Source organism: Guillardia theta, assembly GCF_000315625.1.
Source record: "Guillardia theta CCMP2712 unplaced genomic scaffold GUITHscaffold_100, whole genome shotgun sequence".
Classification (NCBI taxonomy): domain Eukaryota; class Cryptophyceae; order Pyrenomonadales; family Geminigeraceae; genus Guillardia; species Guillardia theta.
In genome coordinates this window covers 230,729-249,078 of record NW_005434574.1, presented here as the reverse complement: position 1 = coordinate 249,078, position 18,350 = coordinate 230,729, and the positions used below count along the sequence as shown (strand labels likewise).

At 52.6% G+C, this 18,350-nt stretch overlaps 5 protein-coding genes across 5 annotated transcripts in view; 2 read left to right on the top strand and 3 right to left on the bottom strand.

Annotated features, from left to right (window-relative positions):
- GUITHDRAFT_116805 (hypothetical protein) overlaps positions 1 to 1,081 on the bottom strand; it is a gene marked incomplete at both ends in the record, with an annotated part of 2,592 nt that extends 1,511 nt beyond the window's left edge. Inside the window, 6 exons of the mRNA XM_005824004.1 lie at positions 184 to 231; positions 282 to 351; positions 398 to 451; positions 508 to 560; positions 692 to 745; positions 1,070 to 1,081. Of these exons, the coding sequence (XP_005824061.1) occupies positions 184 to 231; positions 282 to 351; positions 398 to 451; positions 508 to 560; positions 692 to 745; positions 1,070 to 1,081 (291 nt within the window). The remainder of the gene's footprint in view (positions 1 to 183; positions 232 to 281; positions 352 to 397; positions 452 to 507; positions 561 to 691; positions 746 to 1,069) is intronic.
- Positions 1,082 to 10,802: 9,721 nt separating this feature from the next.
- GUITHDRAFT_78510 (hypothetical protein) lies at positions 10,803 to 12,102 on the top strand (the record flags this gene model as incomplete). The annotated part of the gene is made up of 5 exons (XM_005824003.1): positions 10,803 to 11,370; positions 11,432 to 11,594; positions 11,799 to 11,895; positions 11,948 to 11,969; positions 12,014 to 12,102. 5 exons carry the CDS (start codon positions 10,803 to 10,805, stop codon positions 12,100 to 12,102), a joined length of 939 nt encoding a protein of 312 aa, XP_005824060.1.
- Positions 12,103 to 12,737: 635 nt separating this feature from the next.
- GUITHDRAFT_116803 (hypothetical protein) lies at positions 12,738 to 13,975 on the bottom strand (the record flags this gene model as incomplete). Its single annotated transcript, XM_005824002.1, has 3 exons — positions 12,738 to 12,796; positions 12,842 to 12,880; positions 12,928 to 13,975. The coding sequence occupies 3 exons, from the start codon at positions 13,973 to 13,975 to the stop codon at positions 12,738 to 12,740; spliced, it is 1,146 nt and encodes a 381-aa protein (XP_005824059.1).
- A 737-nt stretch (positions 13,976 to 14,712) lies between these two features.
- GUITHDRAFT_116802 (hypothetical protein) lies at positions 14,713 to 16,042 on the top strand (the record flags this gene model as incomplete). Its single annotated transcript, XM_005824001.1, has 9 exons — positions 14,713 to 14,715; positions 14,757 to 14,800; positions 14,856 to 14,921; positions 14,966 to 15,028; positions 15,080 to 15,119; positions 15,170 to 15,240; positions 15,291 to 15,381; positions 15,674 to 15,705; positions 15,985 to 16,042. 9 exons carry the CDS (start codon positions 14,713 to 14,715, stop codon positions 16,040 to 16,042), a joined length of 468 nt encoding a protein of 155 aa, XP_005824058.1.
- Positions 16,043 to 17,138: 1,096 nt separating this feature from the next.
- GUITHDRAFT_49320 (hypothetical protein) lies at positions 17,139 to 17,810 on the bottom strand (the record flags this gene model as incomplete). Its single annotated transcript, XM_005824000.1, has 2 exons — positions 17,139 to 17,248; positions 17,342 to 17,810. Coding segments are annotated over 2 exons (579 nt in total), but the record flags the coding sequence as incomplete, so codon positions are not given.
- Positions 17,811 to 18,350: the final 540 nt, after the last annotated feature.

Sequence of the window (18,350 nt, the reverse complement as noted above, 5' to 3'; positions counted from 1 at the left end):
ATCATCATCATCATCTCCATCATCTCCATCATCATCATCTCCATCATCATCATCTCCATCATCATCATCTCTGGCTCATGAGCATCTCTATCCACACAATCATCACCATCATCGCCTCAATCATCATCGCGCTGTCATCACCATCCCACATCGCGCACCAACCTGACTTGTCGGCTCAAATACCCAACGCCCGACGAGGGTAACTTTCCCTGCCACTTTCCTGTCTTCAACCTGCCAACGACAACCTATCGTCATGTTTCCAAACATCATATGCCAACTACCTGAAATGTCGAGTCTTCACCAGCAGCAAACAGATGCATCGTAGACTTGAAAGGCAGCGGTATGAATCCTCTGCAAGCAACACTCACAAGCGCAAAACACACGGGGTTGGCTCAACCTCCAAGAGTGAGTTCCTGGTTTGACAAACACCTTGTATTTGCTCTTCACTGCACTGCAAGAAAAGTCGGAAGGATGTTCTTGAGTTGTCACGAAGTTGTGACGGCCCACCGGAGTACTCCATGGACAACGTTGTCTTCATCGTCAGGAATAATGATCACTTCCTGAAATAATCTTCAGCCGATATCTTTGAAACCTCAACATCGAGTTTACTCGTGGCCGACGTATGATCTCTGACTCTACGACTGTCCGATATTTCTTTGCAAGAACAAATGGGAATCAGTCTCTTACATACATGATGCTTCCCAAACAAAACCTTGTCTAATGCTTCCTGTATGCTCGTGAGCTCCTGCGGTAAGATCTCAGGGTGAGGAGAATTTCATGAGATGCAATTCAAATTACAGCTGATTCAATTCTGTGAGCGAAATGCCTTGGAGGAAAACCAACTTCTCCTGCTCTGCGTTGCAAATGTTGTCAAACATGAAATCAACAACAAACTGGAAACAACGATCTCTTCATGATGAGCTGCAAGAACATCACTGGCATTCATAATGATCATCACGATAATAACGACAATCATCTCCACCACAATCATTGCCCAACTATCTCCATCATTTCTATCTCTATTAACTTCAATTCAAGCTTCTCGTCGCACTTTAAACCACCACAATACCATGACCCTCATCTGCCAACTCCAACCTCTCCATCCTCTTTATTGCCATCATCATCTTCATAGTGTAAATCATCACTATTATCTCAATCATAGCTATCATATCTTTCATCGCTATCATCTCTATCATCATCGCTATCATCTCAATCATCATCGCTATCATCTCAATAATCTCAATCATCTCCACCATCACTATCATCATTATCTCTATCAAAACCATGTAAACATGATCATCATATTCCTCCAACCGGGTGGGAGAGTCCTCATATCCTTCCAAGCTGCCTCTCCCCCAGGTCTCAGCAGTGTCTGCTCTCCATCCACCGCGCAGCGAGAGAACTGAGAGAATCTTGCATAGTCAAAATCTCAATTATTGTTATCATCATCATCATCATCATCTCCATCATCATCTCCATCATCATCTCCATCATCATCATCATCATCTCCATCTTCTTCTTTCTTCAAACCGCGGTGAAACGAGCTTGCAGCGTCTCCGTTGAAAGACGGAATGACGAGCAAAGACATGAAGAAAAGATTCCGAGTTGGAATTTTCATCTTTTCGCATCGAAAATGGCAATCCCAACAATCTCAGTTGATCTTGCTCGTCCGTCGCATCTTGCTCTTTGTCTGCAGCTATAGAATCAACCTCTGCAAGACCCTCGTTGCCGATCTCACCTCAAAAGGCCTCTGGTAGTACAACACATACTGCTCAAAGCAAACCCTGTTGTACAGTTCTTAACAAAACGAAAGCAAGCATCTCAACGGCATCACAAGCAAACAATCACAAGAAACCAGAAGAACGACAGCACCACAAGGTACGGAGTATACCATCCCTCCTCCTGCCCTGCCGTCAGAACAGAAACGCGCACGCTGTCAGCTCACAGGGTCGATGGACAGGTTTCCCCATCTCCCAAAGTTCCCAGGGTCCATCATGGCAGGAAGGTTCAGCCAGAGCGAAACTCGTTCTACCGGCATCTTGCAGAGTCTCAATATGAGGAATGCGGTACCTGCGAACACGTCAAGGCATGGCGTTCGTCATGAAGGGGGTTTGAATGTTCCTAGCCAGATTCATTCTCTCCAACCCCATCCCCCCCCCTTGCTGCTCCGGGTTTTCCAATCTTCATCTCCATGCGTTCAAACTGTGTCACGCTCTGATGACTCTCTCCTCTTCATGCTACCTGCGTTCTGTTCGCTCCCTCGCTCATGTTCTAGTCCCCCCCGCCCCCCCTGCTCCCTCTCACCATTTTCGGAGAAGAGACCGCTGCCTCAATTTCATTGTTGTAATGAAATGATTATGTATTAATAATACAGGACTTCTGTCCTCATTATTTCATGCTGAGGCGAGCTCGTGACGAATAGCATGACAACGATGGTCACAGTGGCGGGGCTGCTGTGCGGGGGTGAGGCCTTGCAGTCAGTGTTGAAATGTTCGGATATGAAAGCATGATGGTATGATATGGTATGACATGGTATGATATGGTATGATATGGCATGATATGGTATGATATGGCATGATATGGTATGATATGGTATGATATGATGATATGGTATGATTTGTTGACATCTTGCCTTGGCTTCGCACTTCTTCATGATACCTCGTCATGTTGAGTCACGATGATGCGATATGCGTTTGGTTTCTGTTCACCATCTGTCCTCAACGGCTGCTGAGGTCGTTTGTTGATATGAACATGTCCGTGTTTCTCATCGAACTGACTTACGTATCATACTAGTCCTTAACAGCTTTACGATTAGTGCAAGTATCGCAGAGCGGAACAGGTATTCTCTCATCTCTTTGTGTTCCCCGCGGACCGACCATGTTGGTGAAAGGATGGGTAACTTAGCCCCTTTCATCGAGGGAGGTAATCCAACTTGTAAGTGAATATGGACTACAAGACTGCATCTGATGCAGTGCTCGCAGACAACAAACCATGGGTGCCCTTGCTCTTGAGGGTGAGAGGAGGACAAGCAGGTGCAATGATTCTTGTTTTTTGCACCATCTTCCTGACGCTACTCTCTCCATCTTCCAAGAGGAGAAAACCACCGACGATCTCGGCACAGACTGCTACTGCAATCTCCTCGAGGAAAAGCTTTCTGTAGGAAGCATCCTCCGCCATGGCATGAACTTACGGTTGAGCAGGGCCCAGCTTTCGATCCAGAGAACTCAAAGTACGGGAGGAAGTGTGCGGTCTGTCTTAGCAGGCAATCTTCCCCTCCTGTCCCTGCTAGACTGACACCGGACTGACAAGGAGATTGTGAGCAGAGAAGGGCTTTTTGAAGGAGGCGGTGAACCATCGCATTAAGACCTTGACTGCTGTCCCATTGAAAGCGCTTTTACAGAGAGACTCGGATCGTATAAAGTAGGATTAGGTATTCGTCCTCTCTACCACTGATCCTTGCTCATACCGCTGCAACATTATCAGATCAGGATGAATCTCACGGCGGCGATGACTCCGGGAGTGGGAGCAGCTACAAAGAGGTAGCGAGCGTCACGACGTGATGTGCAACGTTTCCACTGCCGGGCTGACGTGATGTAGTTTCATTCCTCACAGTTCAAAACTCTTGAAGAATTTCTCAAGATGGGAGGGAGGGACCCTGGTCTCCTCCATCAACCCATTCTCCCTGTCGTTGCTGACGGGCATGCTCGCAGGTCGAGACTTAGAGGTCGTCCAACTCCCCGAGAGAACTGACGCCGGAGCTGGTGACAAGGGGGTCGATCAAGACGAGAATGAGAATACATGATGTTTGTTAAAATTGTCGACTGTGTATCAAGTTCGTGCTAGTTGGGTTCGCTCGATCTCATATCAGAGCCTTCAACGTCAGCACACTGACAGACTGGCCCTGGCTGTCCAATCACAGTACATAGCACATCAAGTGTTGTCATCAGTGGACGGTTGCTTCAAGCAATCTCAGTCTCAGCTTGTGAACCTGGCAAATTCCCTTAATTGACTGAGGCCTGCCGTTGTGTGTTGTAGAAACATCGAGTCCCCCTCAGAACATTGTTTCCATAGGGTTTTATAATTCAATATATGGTAGCAGGAGATAGTTTTGACTGTGTAATCTCCCGTCGAAACGTTGGGTTTCATGTACGGTGCATCCGAAAAGGTGTCAGTTGGGACCATAATGGTTTTCCACTGGCATCGCTTCGGATCTTTTTTAATATGTTTTAGAATATTGATCTTTGCGACAAAAGCTATAACCCTGCCCGCACGCAACAATACGAATCGATGTATATTCATTGTATTTCCCACTCAAAAGTACTTTTTTCAAGTCACACTGAATTGCAGGGAGGGGAAGAGGGGACCAAAATGCGGCTTGACGATGGACAAAGTGTTGAAACCCAATGAAGGCAAGGCAGCGGGATAGGAGCCATGGACCTGGATACACCAATGAAGAGCATATCCAACCCTTTCAATCATGTGATCAACTGTTGCCTATTGGTATATCAAAGTACTTACATTTTGTCATAGATTTGTAGACTGTGCAAAAGCAGTGTGCATTGTTACTAGTTCCCCCATCTCCGCTAGCGGTGATTGGTGAAAGCTGAGGAGGTTTCAGCACTAGAGTCTATACGTTTTATCGTGAAATGAATTGCTGTTATGAGTTCCCCACATTGCTGGCAATGTTCAAGCAGGCTGCTTCTAGACAACATCTTTTTGTCTGCTGATCATAGCTGTATTGTGGGAGCGAAATGAAAGCACGGCAGTTTTTTTTCTTTACGATAGAATATTTCCAAAGAGCAGGATATGGTATGCTTGGTAGATCGGGTCGCAGCATCCCAGATTGATGTGAATAGATGGTGATACAAAGTGCCGATCTCGGTTCTTCTTCAAATCCGACTGTGCTTGCCATTGCTTCTTTTGGGCCGATCCAACGAAAGTTGGTAACAAAAGATTGATAGAAGGTGTTCATCTATCAAATGTCTTCAAACTATCATCAAACAGAGCATTGAATCCTTTCCCTCCGTATACCATCGCTCTTAGTCTGCGTACCTTCAGCAGCCTTTCACCTTCTGCCACCGTTTCGTGAGGGCCCCGGCGAAACGTTGACATGCAGCCTTTGAGCCTTCTAAAACGACCCGTAATGGCGCAAAAATACAATTCGCCCCCGAGGGGCAACAATGTGAAACGCTGCGAAAGGCACTGGCTCTCCGCTGAGGCACGGTCTCAGGGATCATCCGATCGGTCCCGCCGGGGGGCCCGGGGGGGGCAGCCTGGGCCAAGGCGTCCCGGCCGGCCGGGCCCAGTGCCACGGTGGGCACTGCCACCGGCAACCGGCGCGGCCTCGCCGCCCGGCCGGGCGCCGCGCGCCGCCGGGGCGGCCGGGTGACAGGCCGGGCCCTCATGATTGTGACTCCGAACTTCGGAATCCGGCCAAGTACTCACGGTTCTAGTGCTGTCGGACTGGCACCGTACTGACGGTCAGTGACCTCAGAGTCACACTGACAATCGAATATGGCGACTCAGCCTCTTCAGGCTCGCTTCATTGAAAGAGCCTCAGCCGAAAAGACACAGTGCCGTGTGACAAACCGTAGACACTGAGTACGGTACTGGCCGCCGCCTTATGGGCCGCACTGCACAGCGGCCCGGAGGCACGGTCCAGTACCATACCGGGTCGCTCAGAGTCCGTCCCCCGGGCCCAGACCGAACAGGCTCTCAGCCGGCTGTGCGGCCGGGCGCTGCGGCATGATGATCCTTGGCCCATGTCAAGTACTTTACCTATTAGCCCTTTGGATGATCCGTAATCTAGCCGCTCAGGCTGCGCATACACCTTGTCCCGCCGCCGCGGTGTCAGCATGACACGCTGGCCGGGCTCGTTATCTGATCTGAGCTGCAGAGCTTTGCCCTGCCGTGCGTCACTGGTAGCAAAGGTGGCATAGATAACTCAAGACGCACCCTCCCCTTTCATCCCATCCCCTCCTCCCCCCATCGCATCCCATGCATCTCTATGACACTATCCCTTCCCATTTCATTTCATCTCTATTCTTCTCCTCTCTACACCTCAACATGTCGACATGTTGATATTGCATGAGGTACAAAGCATCAGGATCTACCTACTAGTGGTATCATCAAGACTAAAGCATCAAGATCTACCTACTCGTGGTATCACCAAGACTAAATCCAGCCTGCGCTTGGTTGGGATCTCTTTCCTACGATGATCGATGCCTGACAACAGCGCATCACGCAATGAGCATTTCAACCACGTCCTGTCAATCCTCTTCAAGTACACTACACTGCATTTCTGTGCGTATGAGCTCTCCCTCGCATTTGCCCAGTGAGGGGCCAGGTGTCGTTTGTCGTCATGCTTTCGATGACTAGATCGCACTGCTGTATAGATCTAGATGGCTTTTTCTAGGTAAGGCTTTCATGATCCAACACAACATCTTTCAACACAACATCTTTCGACACAACATCTGGAAATGAGTCAGCGTCCAGAGCTCCACTCCCTCCTCAAGCTCTTTGACCCCCTCACCTCTACTAGGCTAGTGCGACAGGTCAGCATGCTGATGCCCCTGCTGCTGCCTCGTCATGTCAGCGCGCGGTTCTCTCACACGCTCAAGGTGGAACCATTTCTCTCTGTATCTGAGGCACCCGCACCCCTTTTTGGGCATAGACAAAGGTAGGTAGGGTGCTCAAGGGTGGGGTCGCCTTTTCAGCCACCCCGTCGAAACCACTCCTTTTCATCACAAGTCGGGGTCAATTTTTGCTTCAAGTTGGCTACAACTCCCCCCTTTGACGCAACAATCTGATCCGACGCGATATCTAGTGCGAACGCTTCTTCTGAAACCTTCGGAGTTCCGAGTTCCGACTCTCATCCAACCAACGCCGTCCGATCACTGTTAGGCTGGCCGTTTCGTACAGCACTGCCGGGCAGGCTGCGCCTGCGGCCCTCAGGGCCTTCCGCCCCCCCCGGGCGACCGTGAGCCTTTCGCCTGCAACCAGCACGCCCGTTGATGACTCAGACGGCAGCTGCTCAGGCAGTGAGGCGGGCCGCGGCCGGGCAGGGGGCCGGGCCCGCGGGGGCGGCCGCCGGTGCGGCCGGTCGCCGGAGGCAGCGCGCCGGGTTCACGGTTCGCAAGTTCGGCGCTGCCGCACGCCGCCGACGACCACCGTGTGCAGCCCCTGCCTGCCGGTTTTTTTTCGGATCAAGCGTGCCAGCGCGCGGCGCGCAGTCCGAGCTGAGCCGCCGCCTGCCCCGCCAGCGGCACTGTGATCGGACGCGGCGGCGCTCCCCATTCCATGTGGGCCCAGTGACTGAGCGCGGCCGCGGCTCCCAGGCCGGCGCCGGCCCCCCTCCCCGGGGGACTCGGCGACCCGGGCCGCCGGGCCGGGCTTTAGTACCAGCAGGCTGATACCGTACCCCGGTACCGTGACTGTAACACTGTCGCAGTAGTAGCCGCTGAGCGCCGGACTCCGACTCAGGGACGTCACTTCGCCGGACTCCGAGGCTCCAGCATGGCAGGACACTGTTCACGGTTCAAGGCCGGGCCAAGCCAGCCAAGTTCAGGCTTTACTTTAAGTAAAGACTTCAGGCGGGAGCCCGGGCAGTGTGGCCAGGCTGAGGGGTCGGGCGTAGGCTAGTATGGCGGCCGCACTGCAGCTGAAGGGCCGGCGTAACCGGCATAGCGTGACGGTCCGATCCTGGCATCACCGGGCTGAGCCTGGGCCGCGGCGCCGCGCCGCGCCCGGAGATCTCGGCCCTCATGATAAGATTACGGTCCCCAGACTCCAATGCAGCTCAGTGAGCGTCGGACCTCCGGGTCCGACCGTCACCCTCAAGCCTGCGCGCTGCCATGATAGTTGTGACTGAGTTCTCATCCGCAAACATGACCTGAGGCGAGTCAAGGGTCCTTGGCCCACGTCACTCGGACCGAAAATGGACTCAATGGTACAATGAAATGAGTGACTAATGCATAATCTGCTTTGAATCCGAAATCTAGCCGCTGCGCATACACCTTGTCCCGCCGCCACGGTGTCAGCATGACACGCTGGCCGGGCTCGTTATCTGATCTGAGCTGCAGAGTTTTGCCCTGCCGTGCGTCACTGGTAGCAAAGGTGGCATAGATAACTCAAGACGCACCCTCCCCTTTCATCCCATCCCCTTCCCCCCCCCATCGCATCCCATGCATCTCTATGACACTATCCATTCCCATTTCATTTCATCTCTATTCTTCTCCTCTCTACACCTCAACATGTCGACATGTGGATATTGCATGAGGTACAAAGCATCAAGATCTACCTACTAGTGGTATCATCAAGACTAAAGCATCAAGATCTACCTGCTAGTGGTATCATCAAGACTAAAGCATCAAGATCTACCTACTAGTGGTATCATCAAGACTAAAGCATCAAGATCTACCTGCTAGTGGTATCATCAAGACTAAAGCATCAAGATCTACCTACTAGTGGTATCATCAAGACTAAATCCAGCCTGCGCTGGGATTGGATGGGATCTCTCTCCTACGATGATCGATGCCTGACAACACCACATCACGCAATGAGCATTTCAACCACGTCCTGTCAATCCTCTTCAAGTACACTACACTGCATTTCTGTGCGTATGAGCTCTCCCTCGCATTTGCCCAGTGAGTAGCCAAGTGTCGTTTGTCGTCATGCTTTCGATGACTAGATCACACTGCTGCATAGATCTAGATGGCTTTTTCTAGGTAAGGCTTTCATGATCCAACACAACATCTTTCAACACAATATCTTTCAACACAACATCTGGAAATGAGTCAGCGTCCAGAGCTCCACTCCCTCCTCAAGCTCTTTCATCCCCTCACCTCTACTAGGCTAGTGCGACAGGTCAGCATGCTGATGCCCCTGCTGCTGCCTCGTCATGTCAGCGCGCGGTTCTCTCACACGCTCAAGGTGGAACCATTTCTCTCTGTATCTGAGGCACCCGCACCCCTTTTTGGGCATAGACAAAGGTAGGTAGGGTGCTCAAGGGGTTTCCCCGTCGAAACCATCTCTTTTCATCGGGGTTTGCAAATTTTGCTTCCAGTCATCGATTTGGTCTATAACTCCCCCCTTCGACGCAACAATCTGATCCGACGCGATCATGATAGTTGTCCGTCGATCTAACGGTTGGATAGCGCCGGGCTGAGAAACTTCAGGCCCGGACAATCATCATTCATGCCGGGCCCATATTCGGCAAGTTCCGATTTATGATCTAGCCGCTCGCCAACTTGGCAAACGAACTTCGGAACCGTCGACTCGAACTCGGACCGGGACTCCGGTGCTCATCCGAGAGGCGGGCTCACTGCGGCGCCTGGCCGGCAGCCGCGGCCCGGCCTCACAGTCGGAGCCTCCGATCAGGCCGCGGCTGCGACCGGGCCGGGGTCGGGCCGCCCGGCCGGGGCCGGCGGTAGTTCCGAGTCACTGAGCAGCCTATCAGTTGAGCCTCCCGGTCGGACGGTGGCGGCTGGCGATACGTTGGAGGACCCGGCTATGGACGGTCAGAATCATGCCACGTCAAGACTACCCCTCTTTTACCCATTCAGACTACCGGTCCTTCATTTTTAGGACGGGTACTTTTATCTGCTACCCGTCCATTGAAAATCTTTTAGGCGAGTAGGGGGTGGGGCTCTGAAGTATTCGTCCGGAGGCCGTAACAATGTTAGAGCAGGGAGGCAAGTTGTGGGGCCCCAACGAGGTTGTATCCTGGTTGTTGTAGTAGTGCATGACAGCTAGATCATAACATACAAGAACAAAATTGACTTTGAACCTGGTTGTTGTAGTAGTGCATGACAGCTAGATCATAACATACGAGAACAACATTGACTTTGAACCTGGTTGTTGTAGTGGTGCATGACAGCTAGATCATAACATACGAGAACAACATTGACTTTGAAGAGACACGAGCACTATATTGAAGTAGACGAATCCGAAGCAATCACAGATATAGGTATCAATCATTTGCGTAATCGAATACATGCGAAATGAAGGAGGGAATCAGCTCATCCTCGAGCACAAAGGCTCCTGGTGCTGACAGGGGACCCATATGAATCAGTAGGAACTACACGCTTGATACACGTGAAATGAGTGTCATGTCATCAGAGGCAGGGTTGTTGACGTCGACTATAGATGCTCCATAGACTTGAATGCGTACTATGTAGTAAGAGTCATCTACGTCAGACATAAATCAGAACAGTGACGAGAGCTCCTCCTGCAGAGGTTTTGTCCTGAGCTAACACAAATCGTGTACAGGGGGTCGCAACAAGATGTTCTCTTAGCACGGCAGAGACTCTTGCGTTGTCAGGCATGCATCCTTTCCCCGGTTGTCTGATGGTGCTGCTCGCACTTGGGGCCTCCATCCTGCCCCACTGTCTAGGATTCCACAGCCTCGCTCCGCAATCCCCTGCTCCACTTGCTCTCAACAGGTTTGCTCATACCAGATTACATCCATGCTGGCGGGACGGGAGGAGGCTAGCAACCGCTGTTCGACGGCCGCCGACTCGTCAAACTGCCGTCGCCCTGCTCCCCAAAGAGCTGCTTCCCGACGTAGATACATTTTTGCTCCTCCTCCTCCTCGAACGCTGACTTCCCTGCCTTGTGCCCTCTAGGCCTCCACCATCATCCCGATGTCTGCTCTGCGCGGCTCTCTATTCCCCATCATCCTCGTTGTCGTCATGTGCGTCATGGCCGCCATCCCTCTTGGCCCGTCTCTATCCCAGGTGCCGCCCCAGCTGGAGGGCGAACCAGGGACTGTACAGTATGAGAAGAACTCCAACATTAGAAAGATGCTGGGGCTACAGAAAAGAGTCTTCACCTCTGTCGTGCTGGGAGCTCTGGTGTCTGCCTGGATCTTCTCAGGCACCTGGGCCTTTGCTCTAGTTTGCGGGGTGGCTGGTTCAAGGGCCCTGCTGGAGTACTACGGCATGGCAGAGCGGGCCAGCAACGAGTGTAAGCCAGCCAAGAAGTGCGGGACTGTCGTTCTATGGAGCATGTACATGACAGCATGCGGGACTGCCTACGGCCTCCCGTTCGCCTACACGGACTGTGTGCTCCCGGTGGCGTACATACTGATCGTTGGCTACCTCCTGACATTGAAGAGGTCGGAGAAGACGACAATTTCCTCAGTGCAGACTACATTCATGGGCATATTCTACGTCGGATACCTGGCCTCCTTCTGGGTTCGACTGCGGGCCCTCGGCGTGATCCCGTCGGAGGAAGTGAGCCGGGTCATGGCAGTCCCCATGATGCACGAGACCATGCAATGGATTTCCTTCCTCGGGCTCGGATCCGCTGACATCTTCACCCAAGGCGCCGTCGTCACCTGGTGGACCATGATATCCATCGCGGCCTCCGGTGAGCTCCCCCGCGCTGCCCCAGGTGGGGGGCAGCTGGAGGGTTTATGACGCCCCGGCAGATGTCGGAGCTTACTTTGCGGGGAAGAACTTTGGAAAGACGAAGCTGAGTGACTGGACTGGAATATCGGTCAGCCCCAACAAGACGATGGAGGGATTCTTCGGAGGGGTCGCCCTCTGCTCGATCTTTGCGACCACTGGAGCTCGTCTCATGGGATGGCCCCTGTGGTAAGTTGGAGTGAGGAAGAGGAGAAGAAGGAGGAAGAGGAGAACGGGGGGAAGGGCTAGGAGAGGTTGAAGAAGGAAGATAAGGAAGGTGGAATAGTATAGTTGCCTGAAAATGAGAGAGTAGAAGGGAGGAGGGAGGGAGGGGAGGAAGGGTCAGGTAGCGAGACGGGTCGGAGCAGCCTAGCTCTGAAGGTGGTAAAGGTGGATAACCGGCCCATTCTACGGCTTCATGATCTCTGCTCTGGGCCTGCTGGGAGATTTGACAGTCTCGCTTTTCAAGAGGGATGCTGGAGTCAAGGTGAGCAAGAGCACGATGCGTCTTCCTCGCCCTCGTGCTCACTTGACTGCAGGACACTGGAAATCTTCTTCCTGGTGAGCGGACTCATTGAGTCTGCCCTCAGCTGACACCCCAGCAGGACATGGAGGAATCCTTGACCGCATTGACAGCTACATGCTGACAGCTGCCCCTGTCTACTACTTTGTCAAGGTAGGAAACTTTGACTAGCCCTGCGGCCTGACGGCGATACTGCGCAGCTGCTGTCAAAGTTCCAAGGGTACCCTACCGCTGATTGGCCTTGAAGACCCTCTCTCCCGGGGGGGTTCACAGGACTGTGTCAGAAAGCAGAGAGTTTTTAAAGGTTCTCCTCAGCTGGAGTCGTACAGGAGAACTCCCCGCAAACTCCTCGTTCGCCACGACAGGACGATCGATTTGATTTTTTTCTCTGGAATCGGAGCAGAGGAGGAGGGAAATGAGGGAAAGGTCGGCGAACGGAGGGAAACACCTTCCCGTTTGAGGATGGCTCGATAGCAAGGCCAGTGCTCACCCTTGTACATCTCAAAAGTCGAACAACACAAACACTGACAGATAAATATTCTTTGTATTCATCGCGTGCGATGCAAACACTCTTGTCCTGCACGTTTGATCCTGTTCCAGCCGTCACCTGCTCTCCTCTCTTCGCTTCTAATTGCCTGCGCTCCTGCAACTTCAGACCAAATTTTATCTCTCCTCCTCCTCCTCCTCCTCCTCTCCTCCTCCTCCTCTCTTCTCTGCTCCGCCATGCCCTGCCATGCCATGCACCTGCCCTGCCGTACCTCTGCTCCTCCTCTCCTCTCCTCTACCTCTCTTCTACCTCTCATCTCCTAGCCTTTCATCCCCGTGACCTCTTCGCACATCTCCCAAAAACGTGACGAAATCTCAACTGCAGTTACATCAGCCCATTCACGAACAAGCTAAGATCTCCTACCTTCCCCAGCAGGTAGCCTAGGTGTCGCCCACCTCGGATCTGTTGACAGAGTGAGCTTTATCCGTCGATCACGGTCGTCAACTTACGCATGAACGGCCCCATGACCTCAAAAGGCAACCTGATCCCCGCAGGAAGAACGTAAGGCACAAGGTACAAGCATTCATGCCTCGTCCTCTGTATCTCCTTCTTCCTGGAAGCTTGCCCCCCTCCGGCCTTCCCCTCTTCCTTGCTGTTCAGCTGCATGGCAGCAGCAACAACAGAGGTAGCGCAGCCTTCAGCTGGACAGAGAGCGAGGAAGGAGAGGAAGCGGTCAAACAGCCATCCTTTGACTCCCTGCCGTGAAACTCCTCGCCAGATGTCACTTGACACGAACCCAGGGTTGACAGCGATAGCAGCGACGTCCCCCTTCCACCTCCTGCTGATCTCTGCGGTGAAGTGCAGCATAGCAAGCTTCGAGTCCCTGTAGCTGTTCTTCCTCCTCGCTGACTTAAGGGTCCGAGTCACATCTTTAGTTCCCCAGTGGTGCATGACGGACGAAAGGTTGACTACCCGGCCCCGGGCTCTCCTTAGCATCCCCTCTAGGCACAGGGTCAGGAGGAAGTGTCCTACGAAGTTCGTCTCAAAGACATAGTCTCTCCCCTGCTTGGACAGCTGGGGGGTCGAGGCGTCTTTCCCGTTGGTCCCCGCGTTGTTTACTAGCACGTGCAGCTCGCTGAAACTCTCCTTCATGTCTGCTGTAAAGCTCCTCACGCTGTCAAAGTCCGAAGTGTCCAGCTCCTTCACGATCAACTGTCCGCCATGGTGCGGTTCGAGCCCGACATCAGCCACCAGACTGCCTCCTCCTCCTCTTCCTCCTCTTCCTCCTCCTCCTCCTCCTCCTCCTCCTCGTCTCTCCCAGTCCTCAAGGATTTCCTTCTTCGCTCGCTCTCCTCGCTCCACTGACCGACACGCCATGATCACCGTCGCTCCACTCGCATGCAGACTGGCTGCAGTACACAACCCTACCCCAGAGCTCGAGCCTGTCACTACCACTACCTTGCCCCGCATGTCCTCGAAGCGGTATTCCTGCCTCCTGATAACGCCCAGCAGCTTCAGGACGGCAACCAGCGGGATGGTAAAGATGCTGTAGATCATAGCAAGGAGGACATGCACGTTATAGCTGAAGGAGCTGAGTTGAGTTGTAGGAGGCGGTAGAAGGTCTGAACTTGCAACGTCCCGCTGGCCTGACAGGCTAGTGACTCGTTGGATCCGAATGATGGGACAAGTTGACAGTCCGTTGCGACTCCTTGACGAGAAGATGGTAGATGGAGGGAAAGAGAGGGAGGGGGGCAGCGAAAGAAGCAAGTACAGGAGTATGGCATTGAAAGCGAATTTTCCTCTGGGCACCATTCCTTGCTCCAGAACCGTTGCGCTCTCCTCCCCTCCCCTCCTCCCCTCCCCTCCCCTCCTCCCCTCCCCTCCCCTCCTCTCCTGTCTCCTCTGCCCTGTCTCCCCTGCCCTGTCTCTTCTCTCTCCCTCTCCTCCCTCTCTCCTCGCCATGGCTTTCTTCCTTTTTACTGCATTCCGGATCATCAAGGTTTATAGTCAATGTTCAAAGACTCTGAAAGTGCCATAATCAATATACAGGACATACTAGTAAGTATTGTAGTCAATTCGCTGCAGATCGATACACAAAGGAGACCCAGTATGCAGGCAAGTGCAAGAGGTGGTGGGGGAGGAGGAGGAGGAGGGAGGGAGGAGAGAGTAAGGATGTGAAGACCGAAATAGAAGAGAAGGGAGGAAGGGAGGAAAGCAGAGGAGAGATGAAAGGGAAGTAGGAGGGGGAACAGAGGGGGGGGAAGAAGAGGTACACTACGTGCAGGAAAGGTAGGATGGTGAGGACGGGCAGTTCCTTTGTGCTGACTTGCCTATCCAGGGCCTCTCTGGGGTACTTCGACATCGGCGAGCTCTGATGAAGAGGTATGAGCTTATCGCTGCCCGACGAATCTTTTTTGTTTGATTGTCACATCAAAAGTTGGGTCGCGCCAAAGGAGGGGATGGAGGGAGCAGGAGCGAGGAGGATGCTGTCCTACCTCCTGAGGTGATACGTGAGTGAGGTGCTGTGTGCTGAATGTGGAAGTTTAGCTTCGGAAACAATCCATGGGAGCGGTTGGCTAGGGGATTGAAGGACGAAGGTTTCGAGAGCGAGTAAGAGTTACCTCAGTGTGCTGACTTGCGATCATGACCTTGTTCATCAAGGTACCTTGATAGACTTGAGAACAAGTTGGGTGGCAAGGCGGTGTGTTAGCTTGCTCCATTCATGGCAGATGCTGAAGTTTGTCCTACTAGAAAACTCTAGATTCTAGCATAGACGAGCTGCAACAGGAAATAATACAGGAGACTGCACACTCCCTCAAAAGGTAGGACAGATCTCCTTAGGGATTTCAAGGTGAAGCTGACTGTAACGAAGGACAGAGGAGAAGGTGAACTATGCCCTGCTCGAGCTCGACGTGTGCGCGTGGAGGATCAACAAGAGTGTCGATGTGGAAGAGAGGAGCAAAGTATGTTTGCTGCTCGTCTCCCTTGCCTCCTCCTCCCTTGTCTACTCCTCCTCCTCCTCTCTCGTCTACTAGTACTACTCCTCTTGTGTAATCCTGCTCCTCCTCTCTCGTCTACTACTCCACCTCCTCTTGTGTACTCCTGCTCCTCCTCTTGTGTACTCCTGCTCATCCTCTTGTGTACTCCTGCTCCTTCTCCCTTGGCTACTTCTTCTCCTTCTCCCGCCTTCCCTCCCCTCATCATTGGCCCAATAGCTCATTAGCGAGTACAACAAGCTTCGCCTGAAGGCTCTAGATCGGAGGAGGGATTTTCAGATACAACGAGAGGTAAGATGTGCGTGCGTGGAAGGGAGCGAGACAGTGGCAGGGAGAGATGGAGAGGAGAGGCAGGGCAGGGAGTGAGAGAGGAAGGGAGCGAGACAGTAGCAGGGAGAGCTCAGGAGGGAAGAAGGGGGTGAGAGAGATAGAGAGGAGAGACAGTGGAAGAGAGAGAGAGTGGCTCAGGCTAAGAGAAAAGCAAGAGGAGGAGCAAGCAAGTGAAGGAGATTTGGAGACAGGGATAGAAGGTGAGGGAGGTGCAGAGCTGACTCTGCTTTTAGTGTGCAGGGATGCGCATACGGAACTGGGAAAGGACGGAGATTCTTTATCCGGTGTGTTGACGTGAGCAACATTTGAAACAAGTTTACATGACGTGAATGATTTGTGATCTTTTCTTGTATGCTGTGGCTTCTTACCGACTGTACTTCTTGTATCTAATTGTATCTGCAATTCAAACCTCAAATTGTCAGCCCACAAGAAAATGATCTGTATGATGTTTACTCACAAGGGCGGGTCTCTGATGATGTTTGCTAACAATGATATTGTCTCTCATGATATCTGCTACCAAGAGCATGGACTTTCATGTTTTTTTCTCACAATCTGACAGGTCCCACCTCCATGCCCTCATGTACCCTTTCTTGCTTTCACGCGAAGAAAACTGACCGGATTTGGTCATCAGGACGCCACATGCGTCCCACGCCCAAAGGAGCTCAAGGTTATCAGAGAAGATTGACTGAAGCTAGGTAGTGACGTGGCACTTTAGAAGAGTCAAACGGCATTACCAGGACAAGCTCAGAATCGAAGTTGGTTTGATAAGATGTCAGAGCTTGCAAGGAAACTTCCTTGACGAAAACAAACTCTGACGCGATGGTCTCTTGCCAGGTATGCCCTTCCTGCAATATTTGTTATGACATCGCATAGCTTTATAGCTCGTCGTATAGCTCGTCGATGACCCTTTCGTCTCTTGTTTTTTACGGCCAGCCCAGTTTTGTTTGGTAAAGCTCTCTTCCTCAAAACAATCTTGTGTATTCAAAACGAAAATGGAGGATTATGGTATTATCCCTCTAGACAGACTGTAAAACAAGATTCTAAACACACCTCCACAAAAGGGTTAAATGCATCAGCGTCTTAACAAAGGAATAATTATCAAATACAACACTGGAAAAGAAAGGGACAGCTTCTCAACGCTTGCGATGCGGGAAGAAACGACGAAATGAAAGCTGTTCACACCTCGATTTTTTCTCCTGCCATGCCTCGACCTCCTCCAGAAGCTCCGCCGCCCTCGGCCGCTCCTTCCCCTCCCCCGCCCATGATCGCCTCATCATCCCCTGTAGCTCCCTCGGCATCATCCGCTCGCTCAGCACTGCCGGACGGAAGTTGTACTTAGCTGCCATGCCGGCCACCGAGTGTCCGTCGATGTTGCAGAAGGGATGCTCCCCGGCGAAGATGTACCACATCACCAGCGAGAAAGAGTACACGTCCACCGCCGCCGTGTACTGACCCTCTCCCCGGAAGATCTCCGGCGCCATGTACCGGTAAGTGCCGACCGCCCCTGTCAGCTCCGGCCCAAACAAGTCGCTTGCGAAAGGGCTGGGATCGCGCGAGCTCCTCGGAGTCATGACGATAGACCTCGGGGTCAGCAGACCGTTTCTAAGCGAGTGAGGGCATCTCCTGCTCACTCCAAAGTCCCCGATCTTCACCGTCCTCCCGTCCTCCGTCAGCAGCATGTTGGCCGGCTTGATGTCTCGGTGGATCACCGGCGGCTTCTGCGCGTGCAGGTACGCCAGCGCGCTCAGGATGTCCTCCACCCACGACACTGCCCTCCTCGTCTCGGGCCGCCAGCGCCCGTCCCGTCGCGACTTCTTCTTGGCCTCGTAGTACTGCTCCAGGCTCCCCCCCGGCATCAGCTCCATCACCAGCCACGGCAGCCCGTCGTGCTCGTAGATGCCGTAGAAGTCCACCACGTTCTTGTGCCGGAAGGCATGGCTCATCATGCCGATCTCCTTGAGCAGGTCCTTGCCCTCCTCGGAGCCAAGGTCGCGCCAGGTCTTAACGGCAACTTTCTTCCCCATGTAATCGGCTCTCCTGACTTCACCCGAGGCTCCTCTTCCTATCAAGTGGCCGACCATTAGAGAAGTCTTCTGTATGACGAAAGTCTCGCAACGGTCAAGGTCTTGCTCCTTGAGTACGTTGTGCTTTTCGGCAAGCTGCAGGAAGACGGGGCAATCTTGATCGAGGGAGGATCGTTTCTTGAGGGCGCTCGGTTTGATAGCTCTCGGAGTCTTCTTCTTCTCTTCCTGGTCTTGCACGATGATCGTCTCTACCTGAGGAGAGCTACAAGCTGCTCGCTCGGGGGATTCTTGTACAGGAAAAAGCTCAGCCTGCAGATTGTGGCGAAATTCGAGGTTGCAGGCAACGTAGTACTTCTTTCTGAGCTCTTGATAGGAGATCATCTGCACCTCAACGATGATGCTCTTGTCACAGTGATGATGTTGTTGTCAGGATGCAAACTTCCTGGCTTGACGATCTTCAGTGCTCAACCTGACTTCTCCATCGCCAGTCGCCAACGGTCCTTGCGCATGCCAAGGGGACCAGGACTTTCCGCGAGTTTTGACAAGGGGGGTGGGGTACTGTTATAGGGGAATTTCGGGGTG